Below are 1,463 nucleotides of genomic sequence, written 5' to 3'. Positions count from 1 at the left end.
TGTGGGCGGCGGAGGGGCCGCAGCGGGCCTCCGCGGCGAGGCTCCCGCTGGGCTTCATCACCCGCGAGCTGTTGCCGCCTTCCCCGTCTGCGCTGCCGGCCCGGAGGGCGCCCTACGGGCGCAGGGCCCTGCCCCGGCCGCGGCCTCCATCGTCATCCCGGCAACCGGCGACGCCGCTGCCTTCGCAACGGGAACCAGGGGCGGGGCCTGGGGCAGGGCGGGGCAGCCGCGCATGCGCAGTGGGGGCGGCGGCCAAATGCTGGGGGCGGGAGCAGCGCCGGTGACAGAGGAGACGGCGGGCTCGGCGGGCGTGGGGAGCAGCAGATCAAGTGGGGAAGAGAGTGGGAGCGGCAGCTCGCCGGAAAGGTGGATCGGATCCTCTATTGAGCTCCTTGTGACCCTAGGAGCCCCCAGGGATCCTGGCTGCCGTGTCTTGCTTGGCATGGATGGGGAGCCGTGTCTGCGGGCTTTGGGTTCAGAGGGATGCGAGATGAACCACCGCTGCCATAGCTCCATCCTTTAGGGACAGGCCTGTTTGCTACTTCCATGGGATTGTGCACCCCTGAAAGGCCACAGAGAAGATAACTAGGGACAAATAAAACAAAGATGACCGGTTGGGAGCAAGGTTGCAGTTTCAGAACCAGGGATCCAGAAAGGGGCCCAGAGCAGAGCGCACTGTCCAGCACCCACTGCCCCCTGAAAGAGACAAAGGAGCCTGTACACACCTGCTAGCAAAACTCCTCCTGGAGATGTGTGCGAAGGAGTGAGAGGAAAGCCTCACACTCATCCGGCTTCCCCATGGTCAGAGCCTCCTTCATGGTCTGCTAGATGGCCAGCTTATCCAGAGCTTGGTGGGGCTATGGATGGGGAGGATATAATGGAGAACACGTGGGAAGAAGAGCAGCCATAGCAGGAGGTTTTGGTGGAAGCAGTAAAGGGACTGCAACCTGGGTTACTGGAGGTAGGCGTGCGCCAGTGTCTGCCTCTTTTGGCAAAAGTGTGAGGAGCATCCATAAAGCACGCCAGATATATGCCCCTGTTGACTGCTTCAAGGAGGAGCTGCCAGCTGAGGTCTCTGAGGAACTGAGGTAGTTCTTGGGATTCCTTTAGGGCAGGGTGGGCAATGGTTTTGGGCAGAGGGCCACTTACTGAGTTTTGGCAAGGCATTGAGGTCCACATGACAGGCAGCCAGGGGCAGAAAAATACTAACTTTTTAAAATATTAGGGGCTCCATGGGCAGGATAGAATGGCCTGGTGTGCCGCATCCGGCCTGCAGGCCGCAGTTTGCTCACCCCTGCTTTAGGGACAGGAAGCAGCCTACTCTCAGCTTTCCAACAACACAGAAAGAGTGGAGAAATGACTCAGATCATCTGGTAATAACTGATGTACTGAAGCAGGGGTGTTGGACATAGTCTGGGGGCTGGATCTGGTCTGCAGCATATTCTGGCCATCCAGTCCCTGGT

The 1,463-nt window shown here is 59.6% G+C and overlaps 1 protein-coding gene across 2 annotated transcripts in view; it reads right to left on the bottom strand.

The window, feature by feature from the left end:
• Positions 1-164, bottom strand: part of CEP126 (centrosomal protein 126) — a 74,909-nt gene extending 74,745 nt beyond the window's left edge. Inside the window, exon 1 of one of the 2 annotated variants that reach the window (XM_019525160.1) lies at positions 2-164. In XM_019525160.1, coding sequence (XP_019380705.1) covers positions 2-58 — 57 coding nt within the window. In that variant the 5' untranslated portion in view covers positions 59-164. The remainder of the gene's footprint in view (position 1) is intronic. The other variant, XM_019525159.1, reaches the window with a different exon arrangement.
• Between the last annotated feature and the right edge of the window lie 1,299 nt (positions 165-1,463).

Source organism: Gavialis gangeticus, unplaced genomic scaffold, assembly GCF_001723915.1.
Source record: "Gavialis gangeticus isolate Ggan-Ray unplaced genomic scaffold, GavGan_comp1, whole genome shotgun sequence".
NCBI classification, from domain to species: Eukaryota; Metazoa; Chordata; order Crocodylia; family Gavialidae; genus Gavialis; species Gavialis gangeticus.
Note: the sequence above shows the minus strand (reverse complement) of the source record. Positions and strands in the feature narration are given on the sequence as shown.